At 39.0% G+C, this 21008-nt stretch overlaps 1 protein-coding gene across 1 annotated transcript; it reads right to left on the bottom strand.

Annotated features, from left to right (window-relative positions):
• Positions 1-5635: 5635 nt before the first annotated feature.
• On the bottom strand, positions 5636-20419 carry hspa9 (heat shock protein 9). Its single transcript, XM_028960246.1, has 17 exons — positions 20182-20419; positions 19834-19889; positions 19655-19742; positions 19386-19567; positions 19169-19293; positions 19009-19082; positions 18820-18926; positions 18451-18613; positions 16497-16589; positions 16181-16390; positions 15851-16078; positions 14809-14913; positions 12430-12547; positions 12249-12343; positions 11623-11715; positions 7562-7702; positions 5636-6427 (listed from the first exon to the last, which is right to left on the bottom strand). Exons 1-17 carry the CDS (start codon positions 20248-20250, stop codon positions 6353-6355), a joined length of 2022 nt encoding a protein of 673 aa, XP_028816079.1. The 5' UTR covers positions 20251-20419; the 3' UTR covers positions 5636-6352.
• Positions 20420-21008: the final 589 nt, after the last annotated feature.

Genomic DNA, 21008 nt, shown 5'->3' with positions numbered 1-21008 from the left:
TCTTCCACAACACCTCACCAACTACTACTACTTATACACCACCAAATATATACTCTCCTGATAGTGAGGAGACACCGCACTTAATGATTGCAATAGGAAGAATGTCTCTGTACTGTTCTGCAACAAGAGAGGCTGTTTACATGTATTTGACTGACAATAAATTTCACTACAGGAAAGAGTTAATGACTATGCATTTTACCATGCACCTTGCTAGCACTCAAAGCACAAGACATTTTCTTCCAATGCTTTTTGCTGAGCCATCAGCATTTGTGAAGATGCCCTTTCCCATGCATTCTACAAGTTTGAGGTGAGGACTTGTGCTTTGAGAGTTTTCTTCAGATATTACTACACACGTAGGCCAGTAGATGGTGCCAGATAGTAATGAGTATATTAGGTAAATTCATTTTATGTGTAAGTGGATTGTCATTATCATGCACAACATGCACAGCACACAGTGCACAAAGCGAAATGTGTCCACTGTATTTAACTCATCACCTTAGTGAGCAGTGGAAGGAACCTCAGGAGCAATGTGTGAGGATGGTATTTTGCTCAGTGCCACCCCAGTGCTGTTTGGTATTCGCTGTTTGGGATTCGTACTGCCAAACTTCCAATTATGGGGCCGTTTCTTTAACCACTAGGCCAACCACTGTCATTATATTATTATTATTATTATTATTATATTATTATTATCCCTTTGGTCGATGCAGTGCTTGACAGTGCAAGGCCACAGTTATCATGCTTTTAATCATGACAGTTTTAATTTGTGTTTATATATATATTTTTTTAGATTTTTGCCCCCTGAAATATTTTGGATTTAGATTTTTTAGAAACATTATAGACAATAGAATTATTTTACAGCACAGCACTTGCACTAAAATATACTGCTAAAAAATTACATGGGGAATCTCTGCCTCATGCCCAAAGACACATGCCCTCTGACACTAGTTGCTGACAGAAAGTGACAAAAACATTTTATTTTGACTTGTGCATTGAAACAATTTACATAATTTTTATTCAACTACTTCATATGGCTTTCATTCAACTACATATATGGCTTTTATCAATAAATACATAAATAATAATAATTTATACAGAGCATTCATCTACGCATGTGCATCTTTTGACAGGCATCTTTCAAGCGCTCGAGGAAACATGGTAGAGTAATGTCACTTTCACAGGTTGTCATTTTGCTCAAGATGGCTCTCCCCTGATAAAAACATGGAATTCTTGTTAGATAAAAAATTTGTATTGCCACCTCTTCTAAAAATGCATCTCAAACAACTTCAATAAAGCAGTTTCCCTTTCTAGAACCACAATGTACCAACAAGTAAATATGAAATTTGGTGCTTGCACTTGGCTGTGACATTAAACTGAAACTAACTGAGTCTAGTTTAACTGCTACTGTTTATTTTTCACAACTTGTGCTCATAAGAGTGGCAGAAGTATTACAACTTACAGAGGAGCATAAAATAAATTATGATGCACCTTTAAATAAAAAGCACATACCTGCTTCATTCTAAAGAGTATTTTTTGTGTTCCATTAACTGATAACATCTGGAGTCCCTGAATGAAGTACTCATCAGAACAAATCCCCTGAACAAAGAATGATTAGAAAAACTTAGAATTAAAGCAATGACAGGAAAAGAGGGTCTTGAGTTCATGTCTCTTTTTCTTACCTGAATGCTCTTCAGGTTGAGGGTGCGGCAGGCAGAATTCTGCTGCAGAAGGCAGACAAGCATTTATAGAAACATGACAAGGCATCTACGAAAACATTCAGTGCACAGCATCCCTTTGTTTTTAGGTGTTTTTATAGCTATATATATATATATATATATATATGCGCGCCTGTGCCCTGGGTCCTTGCAGCATTGGGTGTGCAAAAGGTTTTCGGAGGAAATGCTCAGTGCTGCTTGCTGAGATCAGCGTGGTTCATCAATGATGAGCAGATACAGAAACAATTCAGCCCCAGGCTTCAAAACAAGGTGCTTCTCATGGTGCATGAGTGAATGTACCTTTGAGTTAACGCAGCTGTCTGGACAGTCTGTCTGGAGAGGGAAAAAGAAGTTTTCACAACATGTAATAGGCATGTGCAATTGTAATGAACTGATGATTCAATACACTACTAACCAGTGCTTACCTTGCCCTTGAAGTTCAGCTTAATGAGTTTATAATCCATCAAACATTCATTTTCAGCCAAACAGTGTAGCACCAGTCCCAGGAAAAAGAAATAGATTAGCAGTTTGCACATGTTTGTTAGTTCAGAGGAAAGACTATTAGAATAATGACTTTTGACTGCTGCCTCACTGCTTTTAAAACTACATTATAAAGGAATGGGGAATTTCCTTACTGAAATCTTGACATTTTTCATTCTGTTCTCTCCCACACAGGCTTTTTTCCCATTATGTACGCAAATTTATACAGAGTGAAGACAAGCTAACCACATGTGATTAAAATCTCATTTCACCGTTTGAGAGATTTTGGGGTAAAAACAGAATCATCCTTTCAACATCATGTCCACGCCCCAATCTCAACCCCACCCAACCATAGTGACGAACCATGATCAGAAAGTTTAGTCACAGATATTCCATTATCACTTTCATAATGCTTAATTGGAAAATATGTTTGTCTCAACAATATGTTTTTTTTTACCCATTCTTAATGAAATGGCAGAAATATTCTTCAGTTATTTATTTTTATCTAACGCTTATGAAATAAACCAACAACTATGTTTTATTGGATATTAAATGCTTGCTCCAAAAAAATAAAAATAAGGGGCAGTAGTGGCCTAGCGGTTAAGGAAGAGGCCCATAATCAGAAGGTTGCTGGTTTGAATCCTGATCAGCCAAGGTGCCACTGAGCAAATTACCATCCCCACACACTGCTCCTTGGGTGCCTGACATGGCTGCCCACTGCTCCCTAAGGGTGATGGGTTAAATGCAGAGTACACATTTCACTGTGTGTACCGTGTGCTGTGCTGCTGTGTATCACAATGACAATCTCTTCACTTTAATGCTTAATATTATATTTTTGTATATAGATATAAATATATAGATATTTTTGTCATGCCCTGAATATAATTTAGTCTGTGTTCTTCCTATTTGTTCTGGACAGTGACCAGATACAAACTGAAATTTTTATTGTTTATTAAGTGTAAGGGAAGACATACAAGGAATTTGATTCCATTCAATGGTTTTTCCTTGTGTGCAGAAGGGTCAAGTGTGGGGTTGTCAACAGTACGGCCTGTCAAAGCCAAGAGAGACATATAAAAGAAAAAACATTATCATGTATAATAGTACACAATATAGTAAATTATCTTATATAAAGAAAAATACAAAGCTTACCAAAATAATACAAGTGTACATAAAGTGCAGTTGCAATCCTGTATCTGTTTAGCAGTGTGAGTGTTCAACTGTTTAGGAGGGCATTTGGCTGGTCCTTGTCTGCAGGCTTATATGTTGTCTGCCAGAGAGCAGCATGTCAAAAAGTCTGTGTCCAGGGTTTAAGGGATCTGTGATGATTTTCCCTGCCTTTTTTTCTGGTTCAGGATGGTTCATGGTTCATCCTGGATGGAGGGCAGGGGGGCACTGATGATCTTTTCTGTCATCTGTACAGTCCATTTCAATCTGTTCCTTCACTGTTTAGTTGCTGCTTTATACCAGACGGTGATGGAGGAGCACAGGACAGACTCAATGTAGACTGCAGTGTAAAAATGGATCAGCAGCTGCTGTGGAAGACTGGACTTCTTCAGTTGACTCACAAAGTACATCCAATGCTGGATCTTTTTTAGAGATGTTGTGTCTCCTACTTCAGGTCTTGGGAAATGGATCTGAAGGGATGTCTCCTGAAGTCCACTGTCATCTCTACAGTCTTGAGTTTGTTCAGCTCCAGGTTGTGCTGACTTCGCCAGAGCACTAACCACTAAATTCTCACAAGTAGCAGGTGACATGTTCAGCTGGAAGAGTTTAGAGGAGAGGCAAAAACATTTTTCATTCTTCCAATGGTGTTAAAAGCCAAGTCCATAAACAGGATGCTGGCATATGTTCCTGGACAGTTGTGGTGTTGCAGCCCAATGTTCACTGCATCATCCGGGTTTGCCTGGGAAGTAAGCAAAGTGTCCAGCTGGTGTCCTGTAATGTCCTTCAGATTGGCTAAAATGATCACAGACGTCAAGGCGACTGGTCGGTTTCTGGAACTCCAAAATGTTGGTCTATACCTTTGCTAAGCAAAACATACGTGAAACAGGCAATTTACGCTGATTTAGGAATGCCCTGCAGTAAAAAGATGAAAGTGCCAGTGCAAGTTGTACTATAGGTCACATATTTTGTTGAAGGTGTCCAAGGTATGTATCGTATGTAACCCTATTACAAACATAAATATCCAAAACGCTCTGCCTTTCATTGTCAATCACTGAAATATAAGGTCATTCTCCCAATGGCCTTTGCGTTTGAAGCGGAGCTACAGCTTAGAGCCCTACACTAGATGATAATGTTTTTTGGGCTGATGATTAGCCAGAGCAAGGGTACATAGTGTGATGCACAACAATGTCTAATTTGCAAGTAAAGTCTGCCCTGCAAATAGATCACCCAGTAACCTATAAGCATTGGAGATGTACCAAGCTTTGAAACCTCGTTCACGATAGCCCGGAGGAAAGTAAGGTGTACTCTTACAATTTAAGTGGACTAATGTTTATTAATCAGTTATAAGCGAGAGATTAAAATGGGGGCATTTGGACTGAGCTGACCAAACTGAGTTAGAAGTAATATCTCTAACAGTTTTCATTTACCTATGACAGGCTTAAATTTATCCAATATCCAGTTTTATTCAGTGTATATTTCAAACATTTAAATTTCATTTGTATATCAGTGTGTATTATATAAAAAAAAAATCCACTGCTCACCACTGAAACAAGTATTTTGTGAGAACTCTTCAGGACATGGCATCATTGGTAAATAAGTGCCTTGTGGTCTTTTGTTACGTTATGACAGGACAAAGATACAATCTGAGGAGCTTTTGCTCTGAGTTGACAGGTGACTTCCCATTTTAATATGGGTACAAACACCCTCTGCAAAATATACAGCTGCATGTCTTTTCCATACAGAAGCATGTGCACATACATATTACAGTGAAATATAGGCATCCGGAAGGCATGACTCACTTGCAACATGATGCCAGACTACTGATAAGGAGCTCTGATAATCATCAGTCACTTGTCACTCTTCCATTGTAGTGTCGGTTGGCCAGGTATGACAAGAGGTGACATTCATAGTGCCAGCACATGACATCAAAGGCAGGGGAAGCCCTATCCTACCAGTGGGCAGATTACAACCCATTGTCAGATTGCTCATGAACTGCCCTCATAAAAATGGACTTTACCTTCACAGCAGTGTCCACCATGGAAATCACACTACAGTATGATATCAACACAACATGACTCATTCCATGTAGCTGTTTCATAGTAAGTTTTTACCATGATTCCCCATCCACCCATTTGAGGTAAATGGGGAGAGCCTCTGCTGTTGCCTACAGTATTTGTTGACTCTCTTTACATTCTGGTCTATGGTATTACAGCTGATTACAGCAAACCTATGCCATGAAACCTTTCATCCAGGAAAAGAACATACAAAAATCCACATAGTAAAAAGCAAAACATCAACAAAACATTTTTATTATAAAAGTCTGCAATTTTACAGCATTATGCAATAAAGACAGTCATAGACCATGAACAGGAAACTCAACGTTCACACAGAGAGCAAAACTTGACTGTGGCGGTTGATAATCATGGAAATAAGATTTCAGATGTTGCACCCTTCTGCTCTCCTGTTCTTGATTAGATAAAAAGAGAACATGAAAAAGCTTAAACAAAACACAGAAATATGAAAAGCACTAGTACTCAGAATGAAAAAACCATTATCTACTCAGCCTTACGTTTTTACTCTTCCCTAGCAATTTAGTCAGGAAATCCTCAACTCAATTTTTGAAAGAAAAGGCTGGTTTTCAGTGCCATTTAAGCATGAACCCAAATCATATAACAGAAATCTAATGAAAGAACAGGGATTTTATGTCTGGAATCCACTCATACAACAGTTTTACTAGAAAGTCTGCATGAATACAGCCAGATGGCTGAAAGATGTGGGATTCAGCAGACTGCATTTGGAAGCAACCATCACATGGATTAAGTTGTTACCAACATTTCTTGTAATAATTTAATATCTGAAATGTACAAATGTATGTGGTCTGGCATCCATGATGTGAAAATTGTGACCAACTCTGTTGACTGGTCAAAATAATAGGTTTCACTCAACTCCCAGGGCTTTCATTGCCCTGCTCTCTCTAGCATTTAGTTCAAAATCCTCTACTGCTGCCCTTCCTTCTTCTCTTCGCCACTGCTGCTAGAACCACTGCTGCTGCCTTCTCTCTCTGATGCCATCTGTAGGAGGAGAAATAGCAAGACAAACTGAACTTACAAACATAGCTGTGGTCAACTTGACATTAACTAATCATGGACATGATTGTATCATTTTGGCTGTTTGGACCTAATGGGAACATTCACGAAAGCCCAAAACTAACAAACCACCACAAAATATACACGCAACTTAAAAATAACACTTTGTTGAATGGATATTTGACCACTCTTCTTTGTAGTATTGTTTTATCTAAGGATAAGTGGTTAAAACCCTGGGCCTTTCAGAGATAACTTTGATAATAACATTACAATTCAATAATGGAACAAAACAAATTGAGTACATCATAGTAACACAATTGGAAACAAACTACCATTTGAAAAACTGTTCAGTCCGCTACTCACATATGGAAAGAGATTTGTTCACACGAGCAACCGCACAATTAAGTATTTAAGTATTAATTAAAAATGCTAATTATGATGTTATCCATATGTAATGGCTAAAACAGCTATATATAAGCTATTAATTGCTGTTGCTGCTCTGTGTGTTCTTGAAGCCCATGTATATTACAGTTAAGAGTTCTGGGGAATGAAGCAGTCACTCAAATATCTGCTGGCCAACGAGGCAAAGACCTGCCTACAGGAGAGAATTGTGCCTAAAGTTCAACCGTTTTCTCAGAGAGCATAAACTTAAAACAGGGCGGAGCAACTGAAACTGAAGAGAAACTGTAAAAAAACAAAATTACACCCATTTGATTTTTTCAAAATGGACAAATCTGATTTTATATTTTTTTGGTGTTTGTAGTGTCAGGAGAGTGCGGACTGAAAAGAGAATTTTTCTGCTCATTGTAGCAAATCAAAGCAACACAGGTGTATAAGACCTTAACTCTTGTATTTGAAAACATTATGTGAATAGGTAAAAAATGTATGGGCTGCATCGTAATGCATCGATAATCATAATCGAATCTAGAGACCAGTAAATGTTCACACCTCTAGTAAACAAAGCATATTTTATTAATTTAAAAAAATGTTGAATGATATTGTATTGTTATGCATCTACACTGTTTTTGCTGCTTCAGAAAGTGTTTTATGTAAAATCCACAATTATACATACAAAGGAGAGGAGGGGAGAAAAAAAAAAAAAAAAAAAAAAAAACTAACCTTCTTGTAGGCCATCTCAAACAGCTTAAGAGAAGCTTGCTGTAGGCTGGATGCTGCCTGCTTGATGTTCTCGCCTGTCTCTGTGTCCTTCCGAGAAAGCAGATCTCTGACTTTGGCAATCTCATCCTTCAGCTTGCTGCACTGCAACACAAAATTCGATCAGCTTTTTAATATTCATCCAGATTTAAATGGAGAGCAATCGTGTAACCCTGTCTGCACAGGATGTGCTACTGAGCTATTCATGTGAAAAAATTTGGGATCCCCTATGCATAATTAGAACTCAAGAGACTGTCCCTGTAACTACTGATTGTAAGTCGCTCTGGATAAGGGCGTCTGATAAATGCTGTAAAACAAAGATAATCTGTATTGTTAATGAATTTGAAACAAAGATCCTTTTTGATTCACTACAAATTTGTCTTGAATGTACAACAAAAAGTTCACCATGCTAAATTAGCAAGCTTTTTTGATTATTCGAACTATGGTCAAATGGTAAGCAGACACATTTAAATGTAAAATTATGGGGATTTTTTTTTATTTATAAATAAATAAAATATTAACAGATTGCACTAAACACTGAGTAATCAAGATGAATGTTTGCATAAATATTCGGTCTCACCGACTTGGTATAGTGCCACCAGCTGGCGACAGAAAAATGACCACTTTGCGTTTTCTACTGTCATACTCGTACACAGTTCACCAGATTAATCTTGAGCCTGAACTTTTTCTGCCGGGAAGGTATATAGCAACACACTTAATATAACTGAACATCATCATCATCATCATCACACATAATAACTGAACATCATCATAGTCATGCGGGGTCCCATGTGTATGCTGCCCTGTGAGACCCTGTAGGAACAGGAACATTTAATAAAACAAATTTACATCATGCAAAAGGGACAGGTTTGCTATCAATACAGCACTATATATGGTGATATTTTAAGTGGTGTCACAGGGACATAACACCACTTAACCAGCCAGTATTGTCTTAGATAAAGGAAATTTGCAAGCAGTCAAGCTAAGGTGAAATATTCAGGCAACAATTAATTTACTAGTTTATTTCAGCAGAAACCCTCCACATCCAATACAGCAACAACCGAAGCATATACACACAAAACTAAAGGTACGCTGGACAATGAAAAACTCCCATCCACTTCACAGTCAGTGATTGAATCGTTTGGATATTTTATTAGGTCAGGTTTTGTGCCAATATAGAATGGTTAAAAACAGCAGGTTCAGGTACAGGGTGCTATGTGTCCCCAACTCAGATATAACTATCTTCTCTATGCAAAAAGTGTGGCGCTCACATGCGATAGCTGAACTTCGTGAGCCACTGAATTCTGCCGAGAGCCATACTTGCAGTAACATCGTAAAGCTGCAAAAAGGGGCATTGGAGGGATGGGACGTAAAGATACTGCCATAAATCACAGACAACGTGTCTAACATGGCCATTGCATTTAAAATATGCAGATATGGTGCATTTAAAATGCTTCACGAACACATTGAGTTTAGCGTCACAGAGCATGCTATCATCACTGGCCCAATTGCAGTACAGGGTTAGAAGGTAGCTTTTTTTTAATGCAGCAGTACAGCCAGCCAGGTATTGAAAAACAAAAGTTCATGAACTTGATATAGTGAACACATGCAAATAATATTTAACAGCATATGGACATTTTCTTTCATTTGTGTTCACAGTGTTCACTGGTGATAACGAGTATGTGTGTGCATTTGCACTTTATCTTTGACTGGGCACTTAAATATCTTATTTTTAATCTTATGCAGTTGATTTTAATGTGTTTGGTGTCCACTACTTCAATGATAAAATGCAAAGTAAAAATTTAGTTTTGAATTGTTTTTAGTAGTTTTGGCTGAACTAGTAATGTAATGTGAATTTACGATACCCAGCACAGATGTTTTATTTATATGATAAGAGTACTTTGAAATACTGATGATTCAATAAAATGAGAGAAGAAAAAGGTTGGATAAGGTAGTAAGGTGAGCTATGAGGCAGATGAAGAATGGAAAGGCTGTTGATACAGATTTCATACCCTTGGAAGGAGGTGTTTAGAAAGAAAAAAAAAAAAGAAGCAGTTTTCAAAAATAAGGGGGATGTTCAGAGCTGCAGTAGTCATCTGATTATATTTATTGTGGGTTAAAATTATCATTGTGTGAAAGGTTATGTGCAATATTTGTGCCTTTCTTAATTTTTTTTAGCTAATTGACACTTTGGTTGGTTGGTTCTGTGAAGCTGGTGATATTAAGATTTTCCCTTGCACAAACATGTTTGGTTTAGACAGTAAGACTTTTCTAAAGAAAAGCAGTGCTTCTATTACAAAAAAAAAAAAAAAAAAAAAGTCGCAATTAGATATTTTCTTAAAAATCCTTCAGACCTAGTTGGTGACCCCCAGGAGCGTTGGGAATGCAGGCAGAAGGCAGCGACAGCACTGTCAGCGGCTCATTGTGGTGGCAAAAGCACAGAACGGGGAGTGTGTGCAACCAAATGGGCAGTTCATGGACAGATAGAGACTCTCTGGTGTACATGGAAAAAGTAGGGGCATGCAGCAGAGTGGGGAAGAAGAAAAAAAAAAAAAAAAAAAAAAAAAGGCATGAGAATTTGGCCGAGTTGAAGTACCTGTGTGATATACAAATGTGTTCACCAATGTGTCCCATGTCAAAGCCCACTTAAACGCGATTAAGGATGTACGCTTTCAACTTGTGGTATGCAAGTTACAGCACAGTATAACAAACAGAGTTAATATTTCAATAAAGTTATGCTACGTTTTAATACACTGACTAGAAAGCAATTGCAATGTCAAATCGATTTTTTCTTAAAATCGTTCATAAATCAGGTCTACAGTTCTAAAAAAAAATGTTGAAAGATGCTCTGGAATGAAAGCCACAGTCCCCTGACTTGAATATCATCAAAAGTCCATGGGATTATTTGAAATTGGCTATACATTTTGGCTGAACTGGAGAGATTTTAAATGGAAGAATGGTCAAAACATACCGCCATCCAAAATAAAGATACAGGTGAAATGAATTAAACTGATTGATGTAGTTACACCTGGCACATGGCAGTGGGTGGAATGTATTACGCAGCATGTGAACATTTTGTGTTGGAAGCAAAAAAAAAAAGGGGGTAAGCATACGGTCCTGGGTTACTTTGACAAGGAATTCTAGTAGTCTACTGGACAAAGAGTTTGAGGTGTTGCTGATCTCAGCATCTGTAGGATGTGCTAGAAAAAGAAGTGTGATTCATGGAGGCACCGTGTCAATTTATAAGACAAAGTATCTGCTTCTTTGTGCCAGATTTCGCAACACATACCTTCAGAGGCCTAGGTTCACATGGTATATTCAGTTTCACTGATTGTAATCACAGAAAGCAGTGAAACTTACAAAAATTAGTTGACAAACTGTAAATGATTATGTATATTTAAAAACTGGGTAAAAATTGATGTGCAATGAAAAAATGTAGTTATTCATTAGAAGGCGATTTGATTTAATGTGATTAAAAATAATAATAATATGAATAACAAAAACTGAATATTTAAAAAGATCAGTCACAAGGATTTACAAGAAAATACATTAGTTGATGAAAATGTATGTGACTTGGAATGAGGTGATAATTAAGTACCATGGGCATTATATTTTAAATTGGTTATAACAATAATGTGTTATAAACAGTTATTGTTTTTCATTTACATTTACAGCATTTATCAGACGCCCTTATCCAGAGCGACTTACAATCAGTATTTACAGGGACAGTCTCCCTGGAGCAACTTAACCTTAAGTGTCTTGCTTAGGGACACAATGGTAGTAAGTGGGATTTGAACCCGGGTCTTCTGGTTCACAGGCGAGTGTCTTACCCACTAGGCTACTACCACCTTTCTCCATTTTAAAATAAATTTATTATGAGATATCACAGCAAAATTCTGTAGAACTGCCATTTGTACAAATCACACAGTCAACTTAGTCTAAAAAACTTTACATATACAATAACTGACTACAATTAATTTTGGTTATTGCTGTTATCTCAGTATTAGAGCACCAGCAAGGTTTACCTCATCAGCAGGAAGCTGGTCTTTAAATTCCTCCATCTTGGACTCAGTGTCATGGACAATGCCTTCTGCCATGTTTACTGCCTCCACACGATCCTGAGAAGATACAAAATTGTGTTCTAAGAGGAGGGTCAGAAAGCTGTAGTATGAGATGTGGAAACAGACCACACAGAAATAATTAAAAATATATTATTTCCATTTAATTAATATTATGCACATTCCCTGCTTAACAAATCAGTTCTGTTTTCACATGCAGCCAAGCTGTAAAATGTATTTGTTGCATCTTCCCAAAAAACAGGGAATATTACCTTTTTCAAAATGTGCGCAGTTTTCTGACTATAAAGCACTCCAAAATACAGTCATATCAGAAGCGACTATAGATTAAACCAATTGCTAAATCAATTTCAGCTGTAAACAGGGCCAGTTACTGACATAACAAACAAAGTTTGTACTCCCCCTAGTGGACCACATGAAGATAAAATTTGGTCCAATATTTAGCCACACTTATTTGAAGTGAGTGTTCGATAACAAAACAAAAAAAAAAAAAACTTTCCATGTATTTGCAAGAAAGTAAAGAAATACCCAAGTATGTGTGTGCTGTCATTATAAGCAGTGTAAAGTTGACAGACCTTTCTCCTGCGGTCCTCCTCTGCATACTTTTCAGCATTTTTAATCATGTTCTCAATGTCATCTTTATTGAGACCACCAGAAGACTGGATGACAACTATTGGCACAAGATTCATTTGATCATCAGTTACAATAAGTCATAAACAAATCTAAAACTATGCAGACACACCCACAGAAACTCACTCTGCTGCTCACGGCCCGTGCCCTTGTCTTTTGCAGAAACGTGAACAATGCCATTAGCATCAATGTCAAAAGTAACTTCAATCTGAGGTACTCCACGGGGAGCAGGAGGGATCCCAACCTGGAACACAAAGGGAACATAATCTAGTTTCAACAATCTAAAAGATGCATCGAATCTGCAGCACTCACTGACAGATCACATGGCTCTCAGCATGCAACTCATGCAGTGCATTCACTATGTTGACACTTTCAAGGGCTTACTGCAAGAACGGTAAGAAAACAAATAAGACAGTCCATAACAGGGGTAATCAACTCCTTACACTGAGTCTCTGTGTATTTTATTAAAAAAATATATATTTTTTGTAGTTCGAAAGATTACTTTAAAGTTTGAAGATTATTGCAACCTTGTTACATTAAAAAACTTTTTAAGTGTTTAATGATGTGCATATGTTGAGAAAGTTGTGTAGAGTTAACATGGCACCACAAAGTTTATAAAAAAATTGCATAAAACTCATATTAAAATGGTATGTGTTCACAAGACTTTGTACAAGAATTGTATGTGCGATCACAGTATGGGAAACACAACACATTCACAGGTGGAGCAACTGCTGGATCTGTATACAGGGAGTGCAGAATTATTAGGCAAATGAGTATTTTGTCCACATCATCCTCTTCATGCATGTTGTCTTACTCCAAGCTGTATAGGCTCGAAAGCCTACTACCAATTAAGCATATTAGGTGATGTGCACTCTGTAATGAGAAGGGGTGTGGTCTAATGACATCAACACCCTATATCAGGTGTGCATAATTATTAGACAACTTCCTTTCCTTTGGCAAAATGGGTCAAAAGAAGGACTTGACAGGCTCAGAAAAGTAAAAAATAGTGACATATCTTGCAGAGGGATGCAGCGCTCTTAAAATTGCAAAGCTTCTGAAGCGTGATCATCGAACAATCAAGCGTTTAATTCAAAATAGTCAACAGGGTCGCAAGAAGCGCAAAATAACTGCCCATGAACTGAGAAAAGTCATTTGTGCAGCTGCCAAGATGCCACTTGCCACCAGTTTGGCCATATTTCAGAGCTGCAACATCACTGGAGTGCCCAAAAGCACAAGGTGTGCAATACTCAGAGACATGGCCAATGTAAGAAAGGCTGAAAGACGACCACCACTGAACAAGACACACAAACTGAAACGTCAAGACTGGGCCAAGAAATATCTCAACCTTTTTCTAAGGTTTTATGGACTGATGAAATGAGAGTGAGTCTTGATGGGCCAGATGGATGGGCCCATGGCTGGATTGGTAAAGGGCAGAGAGCTCCAGTCCGACTCAGACGCCAGCAAGGTGGATGTGGAGTACTGGTTTGGGCTGGTATCATCAAAGATGAGCTTGTGGGGCCTTTTCGGGTTGAGGATGGAGTCAAGCTCAACTCCCAGTCCTACCGCCAGTTTCTGGAAGACACCTTCTTCAAGCAGTGTGAGATTTACAAGGAGGGAAAACAGTACACCTCTCTGAACAGTGTCTGGGAGGCTGTGGTTGCTGCTGCACGCAATGTTGATGGTGAACAGATCAAAACACTGACAGAATCCATGGATGGCAGGCTTTTGAGTGTCCTTGCAAAGAAAGGTGGCTATATTGGTCGCTGATTTGTTTTTGTTTTTGAATGTCAGAAATGTATATTTGTGAATGTAGAGATGCTATATTGGTTTCACTGGTAAAAATAAATAATTGAAATGGGTATATATTTGTTTTTTGTTAAGTTTCCTAATAATTATGCACAGTAATAGTCACCTGCACACAGATATCCCCCTAAAATAGCTAAAAATAAAAACAAACTAAAAACTACTTCCAAAAACATTCAGCTTTAATATTAATGAGTTATTTGGGTTCATTGAGAACATGGATGTTCAATACTAAAATTATTCCTCAAAAAAACAACTTGCCTAATAATTCTGCACTCCCTGTATGTTTGGCTAAATCAAAAGGGGAAAAGGGGTCCAGTGGGTTACTGACAGATTGAAGGCTTGTTTCGTTTAACTTAGAATTTAGCAGCCTAGCTCGAAGGCCCCTTTCCCATTTCTGATTGGCTTATTGGCTAGTGGGCTAATTGTTGATGTGATTGATAGTTAAAGATCAGATCTAGTGTAATATCTCTGGGAGAATCTGATATTTATTCATTGATTTTACTGTCATGTCAGTTCACTGGAGATCCTGCATGGCGCCTGAATGCCATAAGCCCTGAGCTCTACAGTTGTGGCTTGACCATTTGATTAGTCCAAAAGGACAGGCTATTTTATGTTTAACTATAAATAAATAAATAAATACATACATTAAAATAAATAGCTGAACAGAAGCAGCCTGATACGACTAATTAACAACATTACCAGAGTGAACTGGCCCAGGATCTTGTTGTCTGCTGCCATCTCTCGCTCACCCTGGCAAACTTTAATCTCCACCTGCGTCTGCCCGTCTGCTGCAGTGGAGAACACCTAGGCACAAGCATGGAGGGTGAAATGGTGGGATAAACTATGGGGCACATATACTATACACAGTACACTGTTACTCTGTGTAGCATCCAGTACAAGTTATCACTAGTGTTTTGTTACATAGTACATTTGACAACCCCACAAACCTCTAAATCCCATAATCCAGAACCATTATGATTGCATTTGCATAAGAGGTGATTAAAATAAAGAGGTACAAAATATCCCCAATTATCAAAATGTAACTTTTTAAAATTCATACTAGTTTCCCAAGCCTGTCTAATGTCCTGCAGTGCCTAGAAATTGTGATATTTATGAAGAGTGCTTTAGCCATTCTGCTTCACCAAGTGGCAGCTCAGACTGTCTGATCGTGAAATGCCTCCCGATATGTAATCATAAGGGAAAAGTTCACCTCCCATTTCTCACGCTTTGTCCGCCCAGAGAATTTCCCACCCCTCCCCTAAAAAAGAAACTCCACCGACAGTCATGGCTTGAAAACGGGCAATGATTGATGATTGGATGTAAAAATAAGCAGAAACATATTATTTCAGTCAAGCAAGACTCTGACGAACCAGTGGATTAATAAATGTTTTTTTTCTGGAAAAACACAGACACTACTTCTGGACAAACATTGTGGTTGGTGAGCGGTGTTCACCTCCCATTTCCGCAAATGCCCGCTAACATTTATAGGCTGCTCCCCTCCTTGTACCGCCTCTCTCCTCCTCATTTGCATTTAAAGCTACACACCAAAAGTGCGCGTCCTGGGGAAATCTCATTGTGTGACTGCCTAAAAGTGGCAGACCCTTAAAGTTTGACCGGTGTTTCTTCAAAAGTACAGGTAGAATCAAATTAAACACAATTTATCGTCCATTTCACCTTGCTACCTGCAGGAGAGTACTGTAGTAATCCAAACACTTAACAACTTTACTCATTTCAGCCCCACCTGGCTCTTCTTGGTAGGGATGGTGGTATTACGGTTGATTAGTTTAGTGAAGACGCCACCAAGAGTCTCAATACCCAGTGACAGGGGTGTGACATCAAGCAAGAGGACATCTGTGACATCACCGGCTAAAACACCACCCTGAATGGCCGCCCCGATAGCCACTGCTTCATCGGGGTTCACCGACTTGCTTGGAGCCCGGCCAAACAGATCCTGCACAGTCTGCTGGACCTGCAATAAGAGGAACAAGTCTGACAAAAAAGAAACTGGACTATGCTGCATACTAACCATATCCCACAACCAAAGGGAGCTTCCTAAGCCCTCACTCTTTACCTTGGGCATGCGGGTCATCCCACCAACCAGCAGCACCTCTCCAACGTCACTCTTGGACACCTCCGCATCCTGCATGGCCTTTTGACATGGTGCTACAGTGCGGCGGATCAGGTCTGCAACAATCCCCTCAAACTGAGCACGAGTTAGCTTCATGTTCAAATGCTTCGGCCCAGAGGAATCCATCGTCAGATAAGGTAGATTGATGTCTGTCTGCAGTGGAAAAGCAGTAGAAAGATTTTTCCTCCCCTCCCACTCAGCCTGATCAAGGGAGACAGAATACATAAGACAGAAAACCTCAGAATACATTGATCCTCACCTGCAAGGAAGAGGACAGCTCGCATTTGGCTTTCTCAGCTGCCTCCCGGACCCTCTGCAAGGCCATGTTGTCCTTGGTGAGATCAACACCAGACTGACAAAGAAAACAGGGAAATTAAGAACTGGACAATGTGGTTTACAACATTACCAGATAATACCTAATGATATGCCATATAATAATAATAATAATAATGTAAAATGCCTGGCTGTATGCCCAAAAACCGAATCAGAGCCAGTAGGCAAGGATGGATATAAAAGATTGCAATTGACCATGTTAATCTGATGTTACCTGGACATACAGAAATACAATAGAAGTTACAGGGATGAACAGCTCCTCATTTATTAAATTAGCTTAAATGAAATCGTTTCAGTGACATGGTTATGATTATGTGCAATTTCAAATGGAATGCAGGTAGCAAAAATGGATAACATATCTATGGGGGAAAAGCGGTGCAGAGAGTCTGTATTTTGAAGATTTAGACCCAATGTCTAGATCCAGGCAATTCATTTTAAAATTGATGAGTCATGTATACCAGTCAGTGGGCTACAATTTAGAAATTATTCCTCCTAAAATGTTACTGTCTTACATAGCTAAAAGATTTTCTACATGGACATTATTTACATTTAAGGCATTTGGCAGACGCCCTTATCCAAAGCTTATGTGTTACCATCAATGAAGTGATCAATTGTGGTTCACTAGGACCCCCAACTATGAATACAATCTTTTTATTCACTATGTTGTAGTTTCTATACATAAGTCAGACAATAGGAAGGTTACAAGTTAATCTAAAGTGTAGTGATTGTCACATGTGATACACAGCACACGGTGCACACAGTGAAATTTGTCCTCTGCATTTAACCAATCACCCTGAGTGAGCAGTGGGCAGCAGCCATGACAGGCGCCCAGGGAGCAGTGTGTGGGGACGGTGCTTTGCTCAGTGGCACCTCAGTGTCACCTTGGCGGATCAGGATTTGAACCGGCAACCTTCTGATTACGGGGCCGCTTCCTTAACATCTAACATACTTATGTGTGTGTGTGTGTGTGTGTTTTTTTCTCCATGTAATAAATGAGTACAGTGTATATGTAGTGTTATTCTTTGGTCTTTGACCAGGTGGGGTCATTTCAGAATTCAGATCCGCGCAAGCTGTCGATGGGAACTGGTCACACTGCATAAAACCAGCTATTTGTGTATAAACTAATCAAAGCAGGAGCATCGTTTCAGGAGGCACAGCCTCACTCAAAAATCCAAATTAGAGAAAAGGAGAATTGAGAGAAAATGCCAGCGAGGATTCTCTAGCGGGGGGAACCCTGAGTCCATAATCTACTGGAGAAAGATACCCCTTTGTGTTGTCCTGAGAGAACACCTGAGAGGAATAGAGTGGTTATCCACCTCAGGTCTTCTTAGCCACCTGATTGTCCTTTTTTGTGAGGGGAAAGCTTGAAGAAAGTCAGCCATGGAATCCCCCATTTGACAATAATAATAATAATAATAATAATAATTCAGTCACCAAAAATGGTTCCTGCTCTGGGAAGTAGGCACAGTTTCAGATTGAACAGATTGGCAAACACTGCACTCAGAAACCCAGTGCTTTATATGGCATATACAATTTTTTGTTTTTATGACAAGATATTTACATATCCATGTGATTTTGTATAATTCAGTGAAATCGATGTGTGGGCAAAGCAATGGTTTCTAATGAATAATAAAGGGGAATACATTAAACTCTGCTGAACCCAGAACTTTTAAGTTAACGTATTTCCCAAGTTATTTCAATCAATTTAATTGAAACATTTGAGCTCTTAAATGTACAAATATGCAGCTTAGAATATGAGTTACACGGCCATATTGCTCATGACTTGAGATATCTAAACAAACTAAAACAGCTAATCTAATTTGCTTACAAGGTGTACATGCACGCACTATAAACCATATACAACTCCAGATTGTACATACCTCTCTTCTGAATTCTTTCACTATGTGTTTGAGCAGGTGCTGGTCAAAGTCCTCCCCACCCAAAAAAGTGTCCCCATTGGTGGATTTCACCTCAAATACTCCCTTCTGGATCTCAAGCACAGAAACATCAAATGTACCACCGCCCAGGTCATACACAGCGATGCTGCAGCACAGAAAAAAAGGAGTAGTCATTAAAAACAAGCTATGCATCAGCACCAACCATTCTAGAAAAAGTGTATCCAAGGCAAGAGAAATTCCTGTTTACTACATTTTAGCAAAGACAAGGGATGCCTAATTATTAGTTACTGAATACTTTATAGTGAAATCTGTGGGATAGCTCATTAAAAACATAAATAATTCAGTATTTACACTTTATCTTGGGTCTTGTCCAGGCCATAGGCTAGGGCAGCAGCAGTTGGCTCATTGATGACACGAAGAACATTAAGACCAGCAATCTGACCAGCATCCTTAGTAGCCTTTGTTTAAAAAGCGTACATTAGAACATGTGAGGAACCCCAAACCACTGGAAACTGTTTCGTGCTGGTGTTTGAAGCATACCTGTCTCTGTGAGTCATTGAAGTAGGCTGGAACAGTGATGACAGCGTTTTTCACTGAATGCCCCAGGTAGTTTTCTGTAATGACAGCAGAACCGTGGATTATTGGTCTAAATCAAACAATCTACAGCAACATTGATTGTTGCAAGTACCCGCCTGCTCACCTGCAGTCTCCTTCATCTTAATCAGCACAAAGGCTCCCACCTGACTGGGTGAGTAAAGTTTCCCATGAGCCTCGACCCAAGCATCTCCATTGGAGGCACGCACAATCTTGTACGGGACATTCTTCCTATGAACAGAATTAATAAACTTTCAATCCATCACAACTGTTCACTATTGTGATTCAAAAAACCTATTTGCAACAAATTCCCAAAAACTCACAAGTCCTTCTGAACCTCCGCATCATCAAAACGGCGGCCGATGAGCCGCTTTGTGGCATATAGAGTGTTGTTGGGATTGGTGATGGCCTGTCGTTTGGCCGGCATGCCCACTAGCCGCTCTCCGTCACCACTAAATGCCACCACAGATGGGGTGGTTCGAGCACCTTCTGAATTTTCCAGCACCTGCACAACATGACAGTTACAATGATCTCAGCACCCAAAACCCACATTTAAATTTTTTTTTTTTTTTTTTACTAGCGGCTACCTCACCTTTGACTGTTTACCCTCCATGACAGCCACACATGAGTTTGTTGTGCCCAGGTCAATGCCGATAACTGAACCTTTGATGGCCTCTGACCTGTAAGAGACGCCGTTGTAATGGCAGGTTCCACTACATAACCAGCCATTTTAAGGTTTTTAATGTTCAAGGCGTTATAAAGCGAACTCACTTGTAACGCTTAGTCACTGATCTAAGCGCCTCCGGCCTCAACCCGCTCCAGCCAGCCTGAAAATGAAGGACAAATGCTCGCGCCTGTGATTTTAATTCAAATACAGAAAGTAACACTAGAATAATTGACCGTAAAAAGGGACACGGCGTGAAGGTCAAAGCTCAACATCAACAATACTTTAATACTCTAAAGACATTATACCTTACATTTTTCTAAAACATAATATCTGCAGAAAACACGTACTCGCCCCATCCCATAATCGAGCCTCACGCTGCAACTTATCGGCCAGCATTGCCATTATGAAAAATTTTAACAAAAATGTGGAGTAAGAGCATGAAGGACACTCACCATCCTGACCAGAGAGCAACCCTGAGACTGGGACAGGACTCTCGATGCTGTTCTGGCCGCGGTAAGCATCTTTATCTCGTGTTGTCAGAAAATGAAACAAAACGAACAAAATCCTGCAATTAGAACTACGGCCGACCACGTCGATCGCAAGAGTTTTCCACTGAGCGACTGTGGTGCTCTCTTCTCCTAATCAACCCGGATGGAACTACGCTCTTCTCGAACGATCCAACACGTGGGTCCGTTCTGCGCTGTAGAAAGGACCCATATTTAGAAACCACAAAATTGCCTGAAGAAAATGTTGGTCTAAAATCTAGATTTTAGTTTTTTAATCTAATATTCTCTCAAGTACAAATCTATTATCGTTTATTTAAAACGATCGGATTTTTGTTACTGTTTTATTAATGCTAACATATATGTAAAATAGGACTATATGAAAACAGGCATATTTACAGCGTCCACCATCCCCGGAATTGTGAAGGTCAGTTTAAAAGGGGTCAAATATTTCGCGTTGATTACATCAGTTTGGGGAGAAGGTGTATTAAACTAAACTGCCAGTAAGGATGGGCAGTTTAGTTTAAGGCCTCCGCGTTCTCCTGTCTAGAGGATTAGACTGTTATCAGTCGTTTAAAAAAAGTCATATTATTTGCACCCGAATTTATTATACATATTCATTTCATTTCAATACTTTATTACTATTCTATATACAGTGTATCTGGAAAGTATTCACAGTGCATCACATTTCCCACATTTTGTTATGTTACAGCTTTATTTGTTACAGCTTTATTTCATAATGACTGTGAAAAAAACTTTACTTGAGGTTTCAGAAA

This window comes from Denticeps clupeoides, chromosome 18, assembly GCF_900700375.1.
Source record: "Denticeps clupeoides chromosome 18, fDenClu1.1, whole genome shotgun sequence".
Taxonomy (NCBI): Eukaryota; Metazoa; Chordata; class Actinopteri; order Clupeiformes; family Denticipitidae; genus Denticeps; species Denticeps clupeoides.
This window is presented reverse-complemented; position numbering and strand designations above follow the sequence as displayed.

Excerpts from the sequence above, each read along its gene's own strand:
- hspa9 (XM_028960246.1), bottom strand. The coding sequence starts at position 20,250 with ATGCTTACCGCGGCCAGAACAGCATCGAGAGTCCTGTCCCAGTCTCAG. Across the intron at positions 19,890-20,181 it reads GTTGCTCTCTGGTCAGGATG|GCTGGCTGGAGCGGGTTGAG; the intron begins GTGAGTGTCCTT and ends CTTCATTTTCAG. Across the intron at positions 12,548-14,808 it reads TCCTGGGCCAGTTCACTCTG|GTTGGGATCCCTCCTGCTCC; the intron begins GTAATGTTGTTA and ends TTTGTGTTCCAG.